This window comes from Bos indicus x Bos taurus, chromosome 25, assembly GCF_003369695.1.
Source record: "Bos indicus x Bos taurus breed Angus x Brahman F1 hybrid chromosome 25, Bos_hybrid_MaternalHap_v2.0, whole genome shotgun sequence".
Taxonomy (NCBI): Eukaryota; Metazoa; Chordata; class Mammalia; order Artiodactyla; family Bovidae; genus Bos; species Bos indicus x Bos taurus.
This window is the reverse complement of record NC_040100.1, coordinates 17,414,561-17,432,498: the sequence shown is the minus strand read 5'-3', so window position 1 is coordinate 17,432,498 and position 17,938 is coordinate 17,414,561. Positions and strand designations below refer to the sequence as shown.

Here is a 17,938-nt window from a genome sequence, read left to right as displayed (position 1 = left end):
CGAGGCAGGAAGGGATCCTGAATCCAGGGAGAAGACTGGGAGCTGCAGAGGTGTGAACATAAAGGAGGGAAGAGGGAAGTGTACAAAGTGAAATACACCAGAGGATGGTCAAGCAGGCGAATGATGAGGTCTTATTTTTAGATGGCTGCCTGGGGTGGGGTTGGGGGGGAAGCCAGGAATAGCAGAGGCTGGAGATCTACCAGGTGGTTATTGATGAGATAACGGAGTTCACAAAGGGATGATGGAGAGGAAGTGGCAGATTGAGGATATGTTTGGGTACCAGAGATCACCAGAACTCCCTGAGATCCACGAACAGCTGTTTCTGGGAGAGGAAACAGCTAAGGTTTCCTCTGCTGCTAAGTACTAAGTAAGTTTCCTACTGCTGGGTACCTACTATGTGCAGGACACTTCTGTGTTTGTTTGTTTGTTTTTATTCGGCTGCCTCGGGTCCCAGTTGTGGCACATGGGCTCAGTTGCGGCTCTTGGGCTTAGTTACTCTGCAGCATGTGGGATCCTTAGCTCCCCAACCAGGGATTGAACCTGAGACCCCTGCATTGCAAGGCTGATGCTTAGCCACTGGAGCCTGGGGGAAGTCCCTTACATGTCCTACCTTAACCTTAAGATGGATGGAAATGGAGTCGGAACTATTAGGACTCACAAACAGGTAATGAGTGGCTGACCCAGAGCCCAGCCTCTTAGCCACCGCACAGCATCCCCCCCAGGCTCTCATCTGATTACAAAGCCCAGCCAGAGAATGCACGGCTAAGCATTTCTAAACCAAGCAAATGAGTGGAACGGTGTGCAGGTTATAAATAACCATTTCTAGCTGCCAGCTGCTGTTTAGGTTTGGAAAGGAAAAGAGGATCTTAGCATGACTTGTTTATCTTAGGTAATTTGGCAGTAAACTGGGCCCTGGGAATTTCATTTCTACAGAAAATGCAAAGGAAGAGTGACAGGGATATTGTTTCGGGTGTTCAGAAAACAGGATGGAACTCAAAGGAACAGAACCAGCCTGGAGGTGCACAAGAAGAATTTGAAGAGGAAAGTGTGTCTCGGAGCCAATGTTTGTTTACTTTGCTCCCAAACAGTCATGCTCTTTGTCTAATAGATTTTAGTTATTATGATGAGATTTCCTTAAAGAGGTCTCTCCCCACCCACATGCACAAGAAAGGGTCCATGACACAGATGAGGAAGTAATGGGAGGAGGGATTTTCCCATCTTCTGCCCTAGCTGTCTGTTAGGTTAGAAACTAGAGGCTTCTTCTTTTTTTTTTTAAGTCTTTATTGAATTTATTACAATATTGTTTCTGTATTAGGTTTTGTGTTTTTTGGCCATGAGACATGTGGGATCTTAGTTCCCCAACCAGGGATCAAACCCACACCCCTTGCACTGGCAGGCGAAGTTTTAACCACTGGACCACCTGGGAAGTCCCAAGAGGCCTCTTTTGCTGGGCCTGTCCAGAGCACTGACATTTTTTTAATTGCTTGTCAACATTTAAAAATTAGAAGCTTTTTCACAAAACTGTGCTCTTCTGGAAGAATCTCACCCGACAAAACTGAGCCAACATTTCTGCCTGGAAACCAGCAGCTGGAGACGAATCATGATTCCTCATTAAGCTGGGCAGGGGCTCAGCCCTGTCCCCACCCTGCCGTTTTCTTCTGTCACACATGTCTCTGCAGAGGCTGTAGGTAGAAGCCAGGATCAAGGTTCAGAAAGCTGGGATGGGGCTGAAGGCCAGTGGGGCTGGGGCACTCCCATTCCTGGAGTTGAAGGACAGGCGGGCAGACTGCCAGGTGTAGTGAGCAGTGGATTAGCAGCTAGGCTGACGGGTTGCTAACCCAAGTTCTTTCCCTTTGTTGCTCTGTGACCTTGGGCAAGTTACCTTACTTCTCTGAGCTTCGTGGCTTTGCTGTTGCATATGACGGTGATGCTGGTTTAGTTGCTAAAGTCATACCTGACTCTTTGGCAACCCCATGGACTATAGCCCACCAGGCTCATCTGTCCGTGGGATTTCCCAGGCAAGAATCCTGGAGGGGGCTGCCATTCCCTTCTCCAGGGGATTTTCTTGACCCCGGGATCGAACCCGGGCCTTCTGCATTGCAGGCGGTTTCTTAATGGTTTGAGCCACCAGGGAAGCCTGTTGTAGATGATAGGGAATTCCAAGAACTGTCACCTGGGGAGGAACCTGGCAGTGGCAGGTGCTCAGTAAATACTTGGAAATCATGAGTCCGAGACAACCCATCTGGACAGGTTGTAATCTTCCTTTCCTTTTTTCTTTTTCCATTCTCACCTTGTCTAGCCATTTTATTTAAAAACAAACAAACAAAAAAAAACCTTTACCCTCAAATAAACAAGCAGGTCACCACCAGCCTACTGGCTTAGTTTAGAGATTGTTTCAATGTCCAGAAACCATATTTCATCCTTATTTTATTCTTATCTCTTACACATTACAGACTGATGTCTTGAAAGAAGTAGTTTAGCAACTTCCCTGGTCCAGTGCTTTAAGGCCTCAGGCTTCCACTGCAGAGGTGGGCAGAAGGCGGGGGCGGGCTTGATCCCTGGCTGGGGAACCAAGATCCTGTGGTGCAGCCAGAAAAAAAAAAGGCAGTTTGTCCTCCGATTGTGCTTTCTTTCAAGCAAGGTCCATGGAAGCTTACTTTTTTTCCCTCCCTTGCACCTTGGATTGGGAATGTCAACAGCATTTTTCACTATATTTTTAAAAAATCTGAACCAGACCTTTTGGACATTTAATATTTTAAGTCTATTCTAGTTTCTTTTTTTTTTTTAGAGTCCAAAATACATTTTTTGTTGTTGTTGCATTCTATGTATCATGTTTTCTGGGCTTCCCTGGTGGTTCAGATGGTAAAGAATCCACCTGCAATGAGGGAGACCTGGGTTTGATCCTTGGGTTGGGAAGATACCCTGGAGAAGGGAATAGCTACCCACTGCAGTATTCTGGCCTGGAGAATTCCATGGTCAGAGGAGCCTGGAAGGCTACAGTCCATGGGGTCACAGAGCAGAACACAACTGAGTGACTTTCACATATATCATGTTTTCTGATATACTAGTTAAATTTCTTATGCCAATTCCAATCATAGTGTGATTTCCTTTGTTTCTTGCTTTTTAATTTTTTTTTTTTTTTGGAGTTTAGTTGCTTTACATGGTTGTGTTAGTTTCTGCTGTACAGCAAAGTATTTTAGTTTCCTGAATAGGAAATATATCCATCTAAATCCTTCAAAAATAAAAACAATATAAAAAATTTACATTGAGCAGTCGCTCTCGTGCATGTGCTTTCCAGGTGGTTCTCAGTATAAATAGAACCAATACAGTCTTATTTCCCCTCTTTCACAGAGAAAAGAATCATATAATGTCAAGTTTCTGCCCCTCGAGTTTTTCACTGAACATATGGCCGTCTTATCAGCTTGCCATTCTCTCACCCAGTATTCCATTCCCTTGTGTGGATCCGCCGTATTTATTCAGCCAGTCACCCGCTGTAATAGACTTATAGGTCACTTCTCATACTTTCCATTGCAAATTACGATGCAGGGAATACCTCGTGCGTGCATTTGTTTCCTGTTTGTGGAGGTATTTCTTCCCGGTTGATTCCTAGAAATGATATTGCTAGCTGAAAGGGATACTGCCTAAAGCCTCTCTGAAGATGTTGCCAAAATCCCCTCCACAGCGCCTGCATCATTTTATACGTCTCCCAACAGTACTCTAAAAGGCCTGCTTCCCAGCTCTCGTCAGCAGTATATTGTCACATCTCTGGATTTTTGCCAGCCCAATGATTGAGATGAAGTGGCATCTCAGTGGGATATTTGCCATTTAAATGAAATGACATAGATACATAAAATGAGAAAGGATGAGCCCTCGTATTTGGACAGCAGAAGAAATAAACTTCTTCAGGGATCAAACCCAGGTCTCCTACTTGGCAGGCGGATGCCAGATGCTTTACCACTGAGCCACCTGGAGAGCCCTCCTATACTGGTTTGTTTACATGTATCAATGGCTATTTTCACCCTCCAATGGCAGGGTTGAGTAGTTGCACCAGAGACCTTAAAACTGCATGACTCTATGACCTGTAAATTTTTTTTTTTTTTTTTTTTATTCTCTGGCCCTTTATAAAGAAAGCCTATTGACTCCTGACCTGGAGGAGTGGATGTGAGAATACAGGAGATGAAGCTGGTGCATAGATCCTGGACCTTAGTAGGTGTCCTGTCCAGAACATTTCTGCTGCTGCTAAGTCGCTTCAGTCGTGTCCGACTCTGTGCGACCCCATAGACAGCAGCCCACAAGGCTCCCCTGTCCCTGGGATTCTCCAGGCAAGAACGCTGGAGTGGGTTGCCATTTCCGTCTCCAATGCATGAAAGCGAAAAGTGAAAGTGAAGTCATTCAGTTGTGTCCGACTCCTCGAGACCCCATGGACTGCAGCCTACCAGGCTCCTCCGTCCATGGGATTTTCCAGGCAAGAGTACTGGAGTGGGGTGCCATTGCCTTCTCCAGTCCAGAACATTTAACCTTCATCATATTGGTGCCCGGTTCGTGCCCCAACCTCTGACAAGTTCCTCCTACCCCAAGCCAAAAAAAATAGAGGGAAATAATTACAATAGTAATAATTTAGGGACCTCCCTGGTGGTCCAGTGGCTAAGACTCCACATCTCCCAAAGCAGGGGGAGCTGCATTCCATCCCTGGTCGGGGAAATAGATTCTGCCTGCTGCAATTAGAGATCCCACGTGCCATGACTAAGATCAGAAATCCCACGTGTCACAATTAAGACGTGGCACAGCCAAATAAATAAATAAAAATGAATATGTAAAAAAAAAGCATAGATCATAAAAATTAAAAATAGTTTAATTAGAAATATCATAAAGTTATATTTTGCATGTCTTTTATCACATACCATGCATTTCCAAATGCACCAAATATTACACATGCACATAGGTCTACATCAGTGGGTATAAAATCTTGTGTCCTGGAGACTGTTCTTTACGAGACATTTAAGGCTCTTTTCCAAGGGGAATTTTGACACTGATTTTCCCATGCCTGCCGACTGCAGAATCTAACATCCAAGGAAAATGCAACTTCCCTCTAAGTGGCAGTGATGAACATTATTATCTGCATCTAGAGCAAAGTAAAACTGAAGTGTCAGAATCTTCCAACCATTGAAAATTAATCCTAAGTGCAGATACAATCTCTCTGAAAGCCTACATGGGAGAATGGTGTTGTATTTACAACAATTCAATCCAGTCATTTTTTTTTCTTTTCCCCAGGCCCACATCTGTTTTCTAAAGTGAGGTGCACATGTAGTGTTTACATTTAGCCTTATTTATTGTTTTCTGGCTGCAGCTGGCAGGGTCACCTTGCAAAATGCGGAGGAACAGCCCCTTCATTTCGCAAGCAGCATATATTGATGTTAATGTCACCTTCTTCCCCCCTCCCTGAGTCGATCTTGGTAGGAAGCTACTCAGAGGAGCTAAGTGCAGTAGACAGGCGCCGTGTAATCTGGTTCCTTCTGTCCGTGGGGAGAAGGAGCCATCTCCACACTGAGCTACCTGGAGAGGAGAGGGGCTCAGTGATGAGAGGACAGAGGCATTTGATAACAAACATGCATAATTAGAGTGAATTATCTTCACTGGAAAATAAGCAAATTATCTTCCAATTTAATGAATAAAGAAGCTTCTAATTAACTCCGATAGAGAAATTCGCTTGCAAATTTCAGTGGTTAAGCTCTCTGTTCTTTGCATTAATATTTTCTTTTTATTGCCCACCCTAATTTTCTTTATTGCTCTTTATTGGTATCACAGAATTTTAGAGGTGGAAAGCAAACTCATTAGGTGATTCAGCCTACTTCTCATTAAAAAAAAAAAAAATGAAAGAAAATATGGCCCAGAGAGAACCTGTTGGATCCTGTGAGTTATCCAAGATCTCATAACATGTCAGCAATCCCCTGGACTGGATCCTCGTGCGTGTGTGTGACCGGCACGTGAAGGGCCTCCGCCGGACTCTGGGGTCTGCTGTGTCCACCCTGAACCAGCTTTCTTCCCTCCTGCTCCTGGCCCTTGCCCTGGGCTTTGCTTGGCTCTGCAGCCATCTTTCCGACTGCTAGACCTCCCTGATCTGTCCGCCCAGCAGTCCCGGTCTCCAGTCTGCTCTGTCCCCTTCCAGCTCCCGGCTCCTCACTGCATGGCCTACTACCTGGTATGTCCTCTCTGGTCTACCTTAGGGCCGACTCAGAGGCCCTCAACCAACAGCCAGAGCAGGTGTGCACAAGGGTTTGGAGGAGCCGTCCACCCTAGCTCCTGCCCAGAGCATTAGGGATCAGAAGTCAGGTTAAAATTGACATGACAACCTGGATCACCTGATCCCTAGATCCCAGGCTATTTTTTTTAATCAATAAACTTTATTTTATGGAGCAGATTTAGGTTCATAGGGAAATTGAGTGCAAAGTACAGAGTGTTTTCATCTACCCCCTGTCCACACATGTGAAACCTCCCCTGCTATGGGCATCCTGCATCACAGTGGTATCTTTTTCTGGGCTATTTTTTTTTTTAAGTAATTAATTAATTTTATTTTTGGCTGTGCTGGGCTTTCTCCAGTTGCAGTGTGTGGGTTTCTCCTTGCAGTGGCTCCTTTTGTTGCGGAACATGGGCCCTAGAGTTCTCAGGCTTCAGACGTTTTGGGTCAAGGGCTTAGTTGCCCCAAGGCGTGTGAAACTTTACCACACCAGGGATCAAACCCAGGTGCCCTGCGTTAGCAGTTGGATTCTCAGTCACTGGACCACCAGGGAAGTCCTTTTCTGGGCTCTTTTTCGTCTTTAAAACCCTAGGTTGTCTTAAGGCCAAAAAAAAAAAAAAGCAAACACACACATGAAGAACCTAATCAAAGTAGGTGTCTGTGAAACACAAAGGCATGCATGCTGAGCGTGTCAGATCCATTCACTCCGTCTTGTCATTCTGTGTTTATCTGTCCCTAAAGCCAGTGGCTGGTGGCTGCTCACACGTGGAGGTAGCCTTGCTCCGGCCCTCTCTCTTCTCTCTTTCAGAATCAATTTCAAACGTTGGGGGCTGGGATTCTCATTGGCTGTGATTGGGTCAAGGGCCCATACCCAGTGGAGCATACCAAATTCAGGGTATGGGGTCATGTACAGTCATGGTTGCCACAGGATCACCCTGGGGATAGAGAGGAAGGAAAGAGAGAAGGGAGCAGTCTAGGGTGTCATCATGAGCTGAGCAGATACCTCCAATGGTGTCTGCTATACTATGATACTGTATTACCCAGGGTCTCCTACAAATAGCTACCTCTTTTCTACATCCTTTTATGTATTGGCCCAAAGTTTGGCCAGTGCCAGAGGTTCATCTTTGCACCTTTGCTTTTTCCCTTATCCTTTTTTGGAAAGAGCCTCATCCCTTGACCTGAGCTTTTTTACCAGCTATGAGCAGCTCTCTGCGTCTTACTCACATGTGGACCCACCAGAAGTGACCACATGCAAAGATAAACATCTGGGACTTACCTGGCAGTCCGTGGCTAAGACTTCATGCTCCCAGTTCAAGGAGCCCGGGTTCAATCCCCTTTCAGGGAACGAGATCCCACGTGCCACAACTAAGACCTGGCACAGCCAAGTTAATTAAAAAAAGAAAGTCTTTCCTCTCTGACTCTGTCCAATTCTCTCGCCTCTCAATAAGTCATCACTCAGCCTTTCTGTTCCCACCTTCAGAATGCTCCTGGTTAACGGAACATGTGGTTGTGACATTCTCACGGATAGCCACCCGAGAGTGAAGTTGGACAATTTGTGAGACACACTGATGGTGTGCAGTGAGACTCCCATCTTATGTTCTAAAACCAAAGCGATTTATTAATTTTCCATCAGGGACTCCGTTCATAATGGCCGCTTCCATCAGAGTTGTAAAAACTGCATTTGGAGTAGCATATTTAAACATCCTGATGTCGATCTGTGAAATGTATGCACACCTTCAGTGTTAGTCTTCTAGTTTTCTGAGAAAAGCAACAATTCTCTCTGAAATTGCCCCATTATGTGAAATGGGGCTGATTACTGCTAATCCACATTTGCACCGGCACCTATGTGGCGAGATCGGAGGTTTGCGTTGCATATTGGCACGCTCTCATCAAAGGTTGTATGTATGCGCACGGTGGAAGGCATTTTATATAATTCCAAACAATTTAATAAAAATGTAATTTGACTGGGAAAAACTACAGTCTGTCGGCCCTTGCAAAGTGCAGATAATGTTCTAGATTAAAGAGCGGAGGCTTTGTTCATTATAGTCAAATAATGTGAGTGTGTGAATTACCATTTCATTGCCGTTGGTCTATTTCAAGAGTATGCCATTTTCCCATTATCATAATAGGCTACATTTTCTTAAAATCATTTGATTATGATTGGTCCCGTCTATTCAGTTTTGCAAATAAAAAGCTTTTTTGGTGATAAACTAGCTGTTTTAAAACAGCCTCAAAATCTCTGGTTCTGCTTTTGAACTGCTACAGGTCAGACTCTGCGAAAGGCTGAGAGAAGCCGGTCCTGCTCTCGGGAGAAAAAGGAGGTAAATGAGCCACTGATGAGGGCTGGTGGGAGGCAATGGAATTTAAAAGAATCTGAGGGAATGGGCTAGTGATTTAAAGATCCCTGGATCTCCTTTTCTGAGTCTCTAGCTTAAATCCCTGACCCAATGATAGTTGGCAACTGGAGTTATCAACCCAGTGTCACTAATAATCTCTTACTGAATGTATCAGTCAGTTATGGCTGTGTAACAAGTCACCCAGATTTTTAGTGACTTGAAATAACTATGGGTTTAGTTCATGATTCTGAGGGTCAGCCATTTGGGCTCAGCTTCCCCTAAAGATTCTGCTGATGGGCCAGCACTTGCTGACCGCAGCTGGGCTTTATTTATGCATTGGCCATTAATAGCTGTGTCACCCTGGGGCTGTCTGAGCATCCGTTATGGTGCTTTAATTCTCCTTCAATGTCCTCCCCTCCTCCAGCAAGCTAGACAGGTTTGTTCACATTGAGGTTCAGAGGTTCAAGAGTATAAGAGTGGAAGACTCAGAAACTCCTGAGCCTTAGGCTCAGCACTTGAACGGTGTCACTTCTGCTAGCTTCTGTTTTTTAAAGCAGATCACAAGGTCAACACAGGTTCAAGGGGAAAGGGGAAACAGGCCCCAGTTCTTCATGGGAAGAGCCACAAAATATTGAAATATACCACGTACTTGAAACTAACCATTCTTGAAATTTTTGAAACGTACTAAACTGAGCCCACTGGCACTGTGCTAGGCACCAGGGCTAAGACTAAGGGAGGGATGAGAGACAGGCCTTGATTTAGGGTGTACACAGCACCGTTGGAAGGGATGTGCCACGAGATTATCACAGTACAGTGTGAAAGTGCCAGTCCCGGGAGAGAAGGACAAAGGGTGGGATTTCAATACAGAAAAGAGATCACCTACCTCTGCCAGTGGTATCAAGAAAGGCTGATGTAAAGGTTAACTCTTGAGAGTGAGTAGTTTTCTAGGCCAGATAAACAGCATGGTCAAATGCAGAAAGATACGAATAAGGAAAGTTGCAAGGTCATTGAGCCTGAGAGGGGAAGTGGCAGGTAGGACCCGTGAATGACTGAAGGGCCCTTCGATCAAGTCCCAAGCCTGTGGGAGTTTACATTTGAGTTTTATTTAGTGGCTGATGGGAGCGGGGGTCTGAAGTCTTGGGTGCTCATCACCTATATCGACGAATCTTGAAATTCATTAACACTTCAGTACTCACACTCTTGACTGTAAACAGACCTGATTCCAAAGACAGAAGGAAACTTCTCAGGCTCAGATGCATCCAGGGGCTTAAACAGCCACAGGACCTGATTCTTCCTTCCGTAGCTCGTGGTGCTGCTGCTTCTGTGATGGCCTCGCCCCAGCCAGCTCTGAGGAGGCGGGTTAGGGTGGGCCTGCAAAGGACCCTGTGTTCTTGACTATGACTCTCATCCTCTCTCCTATTACCTCCTCTCTCAGCTGTAGTCAGAACAGCCAGCATGGCTTTCCTTCCTATATAATCAACCTTCTTGGGATGAGGGCTTGGAGATAACTGAGGAACTTGGATGCTAAGAAGACTGCAGTGTCAGCCCCCAGTGGGCACTCCAGCAGCTGAACTAGGGTGGATCTTCCCACTCCTTTCTGATGGGGGCATTTTTCTGAAGAAGTATCAAATGTGAGAGTCCTTTTGAATATACAGAGTAGAAATACTTTAGGTCAGGGGTCCCCAGCCCCCAGACCATGGACCAGTACCAGTCCACGGCCCGTTAGGAACCAAGCTGCACAGCAAGAGGGCAGCAGGTGAGCAAGTGAAGCTTCGTCTGTATTTACAGCTGCTCCTCATCACTCTCGTTACCGCCTGAGCTCCACCTCCTGTCAATCAGCAGCGGCATTAGATTCTCATGGGAGTTTGAACCCTATTGTGAAATGCCCATTCGAGGGATCTAGGGACCTTATGAAAATCATCCCGAAGTCATCCCTCCCCCCATCCCACTGCTCCCCCCATGCCACCCTGATCTGCAGAAAAATTGAAAGCAAAAGTGTTAATCCCTCTGTCATGTCTGACTTTTTGCAACCCTATGGACATTAGCCCGTCAGGCTCCTCTGTCCACGGGATTTCCCAGGCAGTGGGTTGCCATTTCCTCCACCAGGGGATCTTCCCAACCCAGGGTTCCAACCTGGAGTCTGCTGCATTGCAGGCAGATTCTCTACTGTCCACAAAATCGGCCCCTGATGCCAAAAAGGTTGGGGACCACTGCTGCTTTAGGTGGTTTTTTTCGTGCTGCTCTTAAAATTCACGATTGATTCGTTGAAAGAAAATATTTGCAGTTGTTTCATCTGGGCAATAAGATTATGGAAGTGTTTCCCCGCCCCCTTGTGTTTTATGTACTGATTTTTATCATGAGGAATAAAGTAAACCCTAAAAATGAAAAAAGAAAAAAGCAGATGTACCTGTCTCCATGAAGATCCTTCCAGAAGCCTCAAGGTGGAGAAGCCAGAATGGGGGTGAGCACTGGCCTGCAGGCACCTGGTCTCCCCTGATTAAATGACCAAGAGCGAGTACCAGTCCTCTAAGGCCAGGAATGAATTGTTTAAACCTGAGGCCTTTGGTTGCATAATCACAGCATCTTATTTATCCACATTACGAAATTCACTGGAAAATGATGGAGCAAGGCATCCAGTAACTAGCAGAGACACTTTACCCCTCCCCTCCTCTCTCTCCTTGGCAACAGGACTCCCCTAATTGCCACTTTCCTGGCTACTCCCATCATGCCAGCCGCGGAGAGAGTTTCACATCACTCCTCTGAAAAATGCTTGAAGTGAGGGAAGACAGAGGATGGGGTTGTTTATCACAACATCCAAGTTCAATCCTGAAAGACGTTTAAAATGGTTTCAGGCCCACTGAAAAAGAGAGTGCTGACTGTCTTAGCACGACTTTTGTTTGGTTAGAAAAACAAGAGAAAGAAACTAATAGCAAGCTGCCAGGACGCTCATCCTGTACATTATAACATGCCTTTCCACCCACCTCCTCTTTCCGCATTCCTGCCCACGTTGTCTGTGAAGTCCGCACTTCCTGACTTTCTCTGCCTTACACAGGATGCCAGGTATAGCAGAAGCTTTGTCCCCATGAGAGGCAAGGGAAAGACAAGCTGGTGAGAACAAGTAGATGGGGTCCTGTGTCGTGTTCCTTCGGGGGTCGGGTATACAGGACAGCACACACCTTGACAGGTGGATGGGCAGTTTGTATCCTGAGTGGGGATTGGGTACCATCCTGCATGGTTGTGGGCCAGCAATGCAAAGGGAGGACGAGAAGCTGTTCTCCATGAGCTTGCCAGGCCACTTTCAGCTCCAAAGTTGTGTTTTATTTGGCCCATACCATGTGACAATCTTTTAAAATTAAGCGTTGTTGTTCTTTAGTCTCTGAGTCGTGTCTGACGCTTTTGCAGCCCTATGGACTGTAGCCCACCAGGCTCCTCTGTCCATGGGATTTCCCAGGCCAGAATACTGGAGTGGGTAGCCATATCCTTCTCCAGGGGATTTTCCCAACCCAGTGATCAAACCTGTGTCTCCTGCTTTGGCAGGCAGATTCTTTACCACTGAGCCACCTGGGAAGCCTGAAATTAGCTGATCACATTCAAAAATTGAGAGATTTTACCCAAAAAATGCAGGCTTCTGGCTTCTCTGCAAAATGGAGAGTGGCAACATTGAGTCCTTCCTTGTTCCTATGAGACAACAATGGGCATTTAAAAAACAAAACATTTTAGGGCTTTCCTGGTGGCTCAGTGGTAAATAATCTGCCGATCCAGGAGGATCCCACATGCCCTGGAACAACTAAGCCCATGTGCTACAGCTACTGAGACTGTGCTCTAGAGCCTGGGAACTGCAACTACTGAAACGCTTGTGGCCTAGAAACTGTACTTCGCAACAATAGAAACCACTTCAATGAGAAGCCCACTAACTGCATCTACAGAGTAGCCCTCGCTTGCTGCAACTAGAGAAAAGCCTGCACAGCAAGGAAGACCCAACACAGCCAAAAATAAATAAATAAAATTTAAATGTATATGTATGTGTGTATATAAATATGTTTGGTATGCCAGGCCTTAGTTGCAGCATGTGGGTTCTGGTTTCCCAACCAGGGATCAAACCCGGACCTCCTGCATTGGGAACTCGGAGTCTTAGCCACTGGACCACCAGGGAAGTCCCTGCGTAATGACTTTTGATGAAGACGTGTCCTCTTTTAATGGGACCCTCCCTGCCCCACCCTCCACACCTGCGTGACTGCAAGCAGGTATCAGAACCAGGCCTTGGGCTGGATGCTGGATGTCAGCGGTTCACAAATGTCACAGCATGTTTGTATCACTTGGGAGCTTTTAAACAACCTTATGCTAGGAGGGATTGAAGGCAGAAGGAGAAGAGGGAAGCAGAGGATGAGATGGTTAGATAACATCACCAACTCAGTGAACATGAATTTGAGTAAACTCCAGGAGATAGTGAAGGATGGGGAAGCCTGGCGTGCTACAGTCCGTGGGGATGTACAGAGTCGGACACGACTTAGCAACCGAACGACAGCAACAACGGCCCAGGTCTCTTTCCAGATCAGTTAAATCACAATCTCTGGGGGTGTGACCGACGCATCAGAATTTTGTAATTCCCCCCAAGTGATTCTGACATGCAGCCATGGATGAGAACCAGCATTTATGTGCGTGTCTGTTATTATTTATTTTTAATTGGAGAATAATTGCTTTGCAATGTTGTGCTGGATTTTGGCATACAACAGCATGAACCAGCCATAAGTATACTTCTGCCCCTTCCCTCTTGAGCCTCTCCCCCACCCCGCCCAGTCCCACCCCTCTAGGTTGTTACAGAGTGCCGGGCTGAGCTCCCTGTCTTATTCAGCAGCTTCCCACTAGCAATCTATTTTACACATGATAGTGTATATATGAGGGCTTCCCCAGTGGTTCGGCGGTAAAGAATCTGCCTGCGATGCAGGAGACATGTGTCTGATCCCTGGGTTGGGACGATCCCCTGGAAGAGGGCATGGCAACCCACTCCAGTATTCTTGCCTGGAGAATCCCATGGACAGAGGAGCCTGGTGGGCTACAGTCCAGTGGGTTGCCAAGAGTTGGACCTAAGTGAAGCGACTGAGCACACACGCAATGTATATATGTCAATCCTAATCTCCCAATTCACTCCACCCTCCCCTTTCCCACTGTTGCCCACAGATATTGAGAACCAGCGTTTATACTTATTAAGTTCTCAGCCTGGGTGCTTCCCCATGCACTGCATGCCTGCACTACCCCCTACTAGACAGACAAGCACACATCATAGCAGAAAAGCATAGAGGAGATCCAGATCAAAGCCCCAGTGGGTGTTGGAGGAGAGAGAGAAGACTTCCTGGAAGAGGCGGCTTTAACAGAGGCTTAGGAAGCGTGACAGTCATTTCTGAAAGAATATAGCTTGGATGGCTGGCCTGAAGTCAGTAGCTACTTTTGAAGTAGCTGGTAAAAATATCCTCCACCCCTTCTCTAGCAAGGATTCACAGCTCCTGCCTGTGGAGTTTATGTAGTGTTTCTGGCCTTTGGTCATGAATTGTTAATGATTTCTGAAATCATGGCCATTGTGGTTTACTCAAAAATCATTAGAAAGTAAATTTTTCATACAGTGTTAAAATTTTTAAAAAGCAAACAGGAAAACATAGAGGAGGAAGAAATATTTATTCATCAACCCCTTATTGATCAGGGCCCACACTGATGGCAACAGAAACACCGTGGGGCTCGAGAGCAAGGTGTTGAGGACACGCCCTGCTCTAACACAGAGCCGTGGAGGCCCCAGGCCACTCTGTGAACGGAGCCCGCAGTGTGCTTCTGCTCAAATGCTTGTCCTGTGACCTTTAGCCTAGTCTCTTGACCCATCTCACCTCATTTGATAATTCCCACCTTGGAGATTTGGTATACAGAATCAAGGCAGTGATAAAGCGCTTAGCGCTGTGCATAGTAAATATTCCATAAATATTAGTTGCTACATAATTGTGATCATTCCTTAGCGTGTCTAGAATTTAACAGAGACAGCCATGGCCTTGGATGGAAAAGACAGCACAATTGCACTCAGAGCTGAAGGGGTCTTCCTTGCTCCCGGCGGACTGTAGGCTGATTCCAGGCTTCCGGGTTCCTGGCTGTGCGCCCCAGGCAGGCAGCTCTGGGCCCGCACTGTAAACCACTCTGAGAGCCTTTTGTGATAATGGACTGCCTCCTCATGCAGCTGATGGGAGATTCTGCAAAACGCCTCTGACAGCACTCTCCTCTGCTGAGCTCACTTTGTAAAGGACTGCAGAAGTCATTTAACTCAAGCGCCTAGAAAATGTTAAGCCTTCCCTTTGCACGCACATGTAAGTGTGCACATGCACACATGCGCACACACGAGCACTTCCTGCTGTTAGCAGAGCCTTGTGGTACAAGGACTAGAGACGTCTTTCATGTTCGCCAAGCAGAGGAGGAGACTGGGATCTCAGGGGGACCCAGCAAAGCAGGGAGGCGAGGATTCAAGGTGCCTCCAGGGACCAGGCTCTCTGGACAGCTTGTCTGTGTGCCACCATGAACACGCGTTCATTCCCCTCTGGGCCCTGGACCTGGTGCTGTCTTCATACTCCTCTCTTCCAGTTATTCCTTCTCCCGGCTCAGAGGCCAGAGAGGGTCTGATCAACCTGCCTAATCAATACTAAGGGGCAGGGACTCCCCTGGTGGTCCGGTGGTTAAGAATCTGCCCGTCAATGCAGTGGACCAGGGTTCAGTCCCTGGTTGGGAAGATCCCACATGCCACAGGGCACCTGAGCCCCATGTGCCCCAACTACTGACGCCTGTGTGCCCTAGAGCCCCAGCTTCACAGCTGGAATAGCCACAGCAATCAGAAGCCCATGCACCTCAATTAGGGTCTAACACCCCAATCGCCACAACTAGAGAAAACCATAGCATAGCAATGAAAACCCAGAACAGGCAAAAATAAAATAAATAAGTGAAATTAAAAAAAAAAAAACCCACTAAATACATTGAAGGGTACGATGCTCTTGACATTAGCCCCCCAGTTGCCCTCCCAAGAGACAACCATTGTAATCAATTTCTGCCCTTCCAGAAATATTCTATCTGTCCTCTCTGCCCTTACCTCCACCCCCTGCCTTTTAACACAATGATAGCATGCAATACATTGTTCTGGATTTTTCTTTTTACTTAACAATGTGTCTTAGAGAATATCCTGTAGCAGCACATGTATACAAATCTCATTCATTCTTTTTTATGGCTGCCTAGTATTTCACTGTGAATGAATAAAAACCCAATCCTTTATTTGACATCTTTGGAGCCAAATGTGTTTCTAATTTTTTAGAATTTAGAAAGTAATATCCAAGTATAGCCCTGGGTCAGCATTCTGTAGTCAAATATATTAATATATGTGCAGGAAAATATGAATGTTTATACTACTATTAAGTGGGATAAAGACTTTAAATTTCATGTCAGTTCAGATCTGGTTTTGCTACTAAAAAATGACATATAGAGAATTGTGAAAGTGAGAAAGTGAAGTCGCTTAGTTGTGCCCGACTCTTTGCGATCCCATGGATAGTAGCCTGCACCAAGCTCCTCCGTCCATGGGATTTTCAAGGCAAGAGTACTGGAGTGGGTTGCCATTTCCTTCTCCAGGGAATCTTCCCAACCCAGGGATCGAACCCGGGTCTCTCACATTGTAGACAGACGCTTTACCGTCTGAGCCACCAGAGAAGTCCAAGAGAATTGTGAACTTGTCCATAAATATATGACTTCTTGTTGTTTAGGCTCTAAGCTGTGTCTGAGTCTTTTACAACCCCATGGACTGTAGGCTGCCAAAGCTCCCCTGTCCATGGGATTCTCCAGACAAGAATACTGGAGTGGGTTGCCATTTCCTTCTCCAGGGGATCTTCCTGACCCAAGGATTGAGCCAGTGTCTTAAATCTCCTGCATTGCAGGAGGATTCTTTACCACCGAACCTCCAGGAAAGCATAAATATATAACTAGTTCCCAGTTAACACCCTGGAGAAGGAAATGGCAACCCACTCCAGTATTCTTGCCTGGAGAATTCTATGGACAAAGGAGCCTGGTGGGCTACAGTCTATGGCGTTGCAAAGAGTTGGACATGACTGAGCGACTGACAAATACTTCCTGGTTAATGACTAATCTAGGCTATCAGGAGTCTTCTGCTACTATAAGAGTTCAGTTCAGTTCAGTCGCTCAGTCGTGTCCGACTCTTCATGACCCCATGAATCGCAGCACGCCAGGCCTCCCTCTCCATCACCAACTCCCGGAGTTCACCCAGACCCACGTCCATCGAGTCAGTGATGCCATCCAGCCATCTCATCCTCTGTCGTCCCCTTCTCCTCCTGACCCCAATCCCTCCCAGCATCAGAGTCTTTTCCAATGAGTCAACTCTTTGCATGAGGTGGCCAAAGTACTGGAGTTTCAGCTCTTAGCATCATTCCCTCCAAAGAAATCCCAGGGCTGATCTCCTTCAGAATGGACTGGTTGGATCTCCTTGCAGTCCAAGGGACTCTCAAGAGTCTTCTCCAACACCACAGTTCAAAAGCATCAATTCTTTGGCGCTCAGCCTTCTTCACAGTCCAACTCTCACATCCATACATGACCACTGGAAAAACCATAGCCTTGACTAGACGGACCTTTGTTGGCAAAGTAATGTCTCTGATTTTGAATATGCTATCTAGGTTGGTCATAACTTTCCTTCCAAGGAGTAAGCGTCCAGTACTATAAGAGTACTGGAAAGAATATTCTAGAGCAGGCATCTCTGTGCAGTTGTGCAGGAATAGCCAAAGGTTAACTCTTATAAGTAGAATTAATGGATCAAAGAGGATGTGATTTTTTAAAATCAGTGTTCCTAATTTGTCTTGTAATGGTGAATGAGTGGGGCAGAGTTTTTTGTTCAGGACACCTTGTGGAATTCTGGCCAGATTTGAGTATGGCTGCCCTTGGCTGAGGCACCCACACTCAGTAGCCTCATCTGTGGTTCCCTGGTCCACTTTTCTTAGCAGGGAATGGGAGCAGGGTATTGTCCTGAAAACACGGGGGCATGTCCAGCACCTCGGTCTCCTGGGCCCTCGGCCCCAAGCACCTGTCGTGGCCAATTGTAGGAGGCCAGTGATTCTTCTTGTAAGTTTCAGACCGCGCCAGCCTGCAAACAGCAGACCCTTCCCTTTGCTCATTTCAGTTCTCAGTGTTCTTGCAGCTTCAGTTTTCTGGGGGATCAGGAACTGCCTCTTGCATATTTACAGATCTCCACTGCTTTGTTGAAAATGTTAAAAAAAATTTTTTTTAAAGGGAAGGGAGAGGGAAGAAAAGACAGTGGAAGCTAATGGTGCTGCATTACAAGAGCCTGTCCAGT

General features: G+C 46.3%; 1 protein-coding gene across 3 annotated transcripts in view; it reads left to right on the top strand.

The window, feature by feature from the left end:
• Window positions 1–17,938, top strand: part of KIAA0556 (KIAA0556 ortholog) — a 230,123-nt gene that overhangs the window by 11,891 nt on the left and 200,294 nt on the right. For 2 of the 3 annotated variants that reach the window (XM_027526515.1, XM_027526513.1), the window contains one exon: window positions 8,501–8,556. The exons of the other annotated variant lie outside the window; for it this stretch is intronic. In XM_027526515.1, coding sequence (XP_027382316.1) covers window positions 8,501–8,556 — 56 coding nt within the window. Of the gene's footprint in view, window positions 1–8,500; window positions 8,557–17,938 lie in introns of those variants that run through there. 3 annotated transcript variants of the gene reach the window in all.